Source organism: Athene cunicularia (genome assembly GCF_003259725.1).
Source record: "Athene cunicularia isolate RWA chromosome 3 unlocalized genomic scaffold, athCun1 chr3_part1, whole genome shotgun sequence".
Classification (NCBI taxonomy): domain Eukaryota; kingdom Metazoa; phylum Chordata; class Aves; order Strigiformes; family Strigidae; genus Athene; species Athene cunicularia.
Genome location: NW_020799097.1, coordinates 86242015 through 86245837, shown reverse-complemented (window position 1 = coordinate 86245837; position 3823 = coordinate 86242015). Strand labels below are relative to the sequence as shown.

General features: G+C 38.3%; 1 protein-coding gene across 1 annotated transcript in view; it reads right to left on the bottom strand.

The window, feature by feature from the left end:
- Positions 1 to 228: 228 nt before the first annotated feature.
- The window catches only part of LOC113478051 (deubiquitinase DESI2), a 35866-nt gene continuing 32271 nt past the window's right edge, over positions 229 to 3823 (bottom strand). Inside the window, exons 5-7 of the mRNA XM_026844820.1 lie at positions 1779 to 1893; positions 1574 to 1637; positions 229 to 986 (exon numbers count right to left, since the gene is read on the bottom strand). Of these exons, the coding sequence (XP_026700621.1) occupies positions 845 to 986; positions 1574 to 1637; positions 1779 to 1893 (321 nt within the window). The 3' untranslated portion in view covers positions 229 to 844. The remainder of the gene's footprint in view (positions 987 to 1573; positions 1638 to 1778; positions 1894 to 3823) is intronic.

Genomic DNA, 3823 nt, shown 5'->3' with positions numbered 1-3823 from the left:
GTATTTCCAAGTAAGATGGTTTCCTTGAAATGATGTAGAAATATTTCTTGTAACTGAAAATGTAGAGTGAAATATACAAGTAAAACATGCCTTTTTTAACAAAAACCTACTGACCACTGCTACTTCCAAATAATGTAAATTATTATTCCATCAATTGTAAGGAAATGTCTTAAACAGAAGAGCAACATTTTTAATCAAGGAAAGATTAATTACTTACATAGCTTAGACTGCTTCTGAAGTGTGATTTTATTCCTAGTTTCACACAGACAGAACAAAGATGGAAATCCTTCAACTTCACAGTGTATCTAAATTATCTGAAGTTATTCTGCAGCTGAAATATTAGGCTACTGATATCACCCATCTTGCACAAGCGAAGTGTTCACCTGCTGTTTAAATATTCCGGTTTTACAAACAGCACAATTAACAGTAGCACTGAAGGATACATTTACTCATGAGAACAGCTGGTGAAAATATTTTCCTGTATTTAAATAAGAGGTAATTACAACTTTGCTAAAACAAACCATTCTGTTTATAATGGAAGTTAAAGCAGTCCCCAAACCCATCATTAATCCTCTGAGACCTTGTAACAGAACACATCAGTTCCTAGATGTTTAACAAGAGGTCATTCCTATCTGTGAACATAGTCATATACATAAATACATGAAACAAAGAAAGGCTTGTGTACTGATTTAGCAGATTTGCTATAGATTTCTTGCTTGGATTTGCTAGAAAAACCAGCATGATTTATCAGTTTTAGGCACCTCACACACTGGCAGGGAAGACTGCCACTTTTGGACCACCTTCTTCCAAAGCTGTATTAGACCACAGATTCCTCCATAGCAGACTATGAATCGCTTCTTTCATTGCCAGTCAGTTTTCTTTCTGGATCAAAAGAACTGCCTTCAAATAAAATTCTGTTTCTCATTCCTTCTTTAAGCATTCTTTGCCGGATCCTCTGTTGGACCAAATTGTACCTGCAGTAAAACCTAGAGGAGAGGATGAAAAGAAAACACAATTCCCTGCTTTATATGATCAACAGTATCAAATCAGAGTTAATTCATCCAGTTGAAAAGTTGAAACCACGTATAATAACGCCAGTAAAAGTCATTATGAAATGATGCATAATGAAAATACTAGGGCAACTGCAATTTCTTTAAGGCAAACATTATGAAGCCACAGAGGAGTGCGCCATACAAGTCCAATGGAAAATGCTAATTTCTGTAATTTGGATTTTAATTTAATGACCATTTAGTATGCTACCTTTATAATTAGGACAGAATAATGGTGTATGTGACAGGAAAAAGAAAGAATTAAAGATGGAAATAACTGGGTGGTTTGATCTCTTAGGATACAAGGAACAACTCCAAGTTTCAAAAAAAATATTAACATAAAAATTCAAAGGCACTGAACACTTTGCCTACCCAAAATATTTATTTTTTAAAGAAGGAAGAGGACACTTTGCTAGACAAGTTTTTTATGGAGTTTCACAAACAGTGTGAAAGGTCACATGATGATCATATTGTATAAAGCAGTCCATTTAGGTTTGTCAAAATTCAAGAAGCATTTTACATACCAGTATCCTAACATTGTGCAAATAAAGCCACCAACTGCAAAGTCACAAGATCTTCTAACTCTACCTGAAAGAAAACCAAAAATCCTCCAAAAAGTTAAGAGAAAAAACCTTGGATGACTTCCTGTTATTAATAAAACCTAATAGCAAATAGGATTTTTTTTTCTTGTAAAAAAATATATAAAACCTAGAAGAAATAAGTACTTACTAGTTGCTAGAAAATGTCCAAGACCCACAACTAAAGATCCCACGGAGCCATACAGCACTGATTCTCGTGCACATGGGACACTTTTAACATCAAGAAATCCTAGGAGTTTAAATGACTGCAAGAAAAAACCCCACAACATTAATTTAAAAAAATATTTTTGTAGAAGCCTATGATGCCAACTCCATTGTAAAACTGACTTGTTATCTTAGTAGTCAAAAATAACCACTTGAGGATTTCCTACTTCCAGGGTTATATCTGAGCAAAAGTGAACATGCACAGCTATATCAGGAATGGTTTTGGAAGAGTTAACTGTTGATTTAAGCAACATCATTTTGCAGAAACCTGTCAATCCATCATTTCTACTGAATATTATAACAGAACTGCTTCATTTCTCCCTTTACATTCCCCAAAAAAGGAGGGGAGAAAACCCTTAAGAATCCAGCATCTTTGTTCAAAATAACCATACATCACAACCAATAGGTAAGCTGACAATCAATTATGCAGTCAGTTATGACACCTAATTTTACGATCTGAAAAGGCAGATGTGCTTAAAAAGTGAAATTACTGAAGAATGCGCATGTAGTAGAGAACCTTATACTGAACACTGAATAAAAACATATACACCTAATCCTTTAACTTAACCCTATGTATAGGCAGGGACTGTGCACAGAAATTCTTCTATATACAACACATAAATTTTTTAATTAACCTACTAGTACAATTATTCAAACTATTTCATACCCTGTCTCACACCTATAACCTACCCTAGCTTATATCTATCAGTTTTCTATTTCACTTTTAAATGGTAACTGCTTGCAGCATTCTTAAAGCCAACTGTGAACTGACAAACATGTTTTTCATTTCAGAGCTGCCTATGTACACTAGCTTCTGCATAATCCAAGCCTAACTTGAATACAACTCTTATTGCCCACTTGAAAAACATCCTTGCAAAACAAGGAGTGAGAAACTACCCTACACAAAGGCCTCAAGATGACATGGGTCAGGCTTAAGGTGGCTGGCTGTTGTAACATCTGCACATCTTTCTGCAATTAATTCTTTTGTTCGGGATGGTGTGAGAATTCTATTGTGTTTAAATCGTTAGACCACAGGTGTAGCTGTATCAACTAAAATCTCAAAATATTATTTTTAATTTTTTTTTTTGGTAAAGCTATTCTACTTGGATGAACTAGATTTTGAAGATGGAGTACTACAGTCAACTACTTGTGGTGGGCTGACAACTCTGTGAGACATGTCATGAAACATGTCTGGCTGTGGTAACAGGGATGGCAAACATTTAACAACAGCTGAATTTGTATGCAAGCATGGAAATCCCCATCAATAACTTTATGCTCCCTACGGACAACCATCAGCTGTTTCCACATAATCTCTGTGTACAAGTGAGACAAAAAGGATCTGGTGTATGTTGGTCTAATCTCATAATGAGTAATTGCAAGTACTCTCATATGGAAGAAGTCACTTGATACATTGCTGTTGTTGGCTAAGAAGGCATTCCTGCTACAGCCATGCAGCATGATGCATCCTTTTAAAATAGTATTTCACCTGTTGCTATACTTATAATCACTTGTTATGACTCTAACCATGGCTAACTGCTGGCGTGACGAAGGCTCAAGTGTCATCACAGTGTTTCAATCAGAGAGAAAGCCCCGTAGAGGTATTTGTGGAAAAACAAACACAACCCCCCCACGCCACTCACTTGGCCCTACAGAGCCTCAGTTCTTCCAGGGGTTTCCGTGTATTGTTCTCTAATTACTTCCCCTGGAGCAAAACCAGCGGGGGTCCACAACGGGTCTGCCGAACCTCTCCTGTCCCCAGCGCAGGGCTCCCCCTCCGCTCTCGCAGGCACTGACGCGCGTGGGCGCGGGAAGCCGGGTGCCTGCAGGGCTCCTCCTCCTCCTCCCAGCGCCCGGCTGCGCTTCAGCGGGCCGGGCGGGGAAACCATAAAACGCGCGAAAGGCTCCGCGCACCGCCGGCCTTCTCGGTCTGTGGGGATCACGGGCATGGCCCGGTCCTGCCACTGTCTCTTA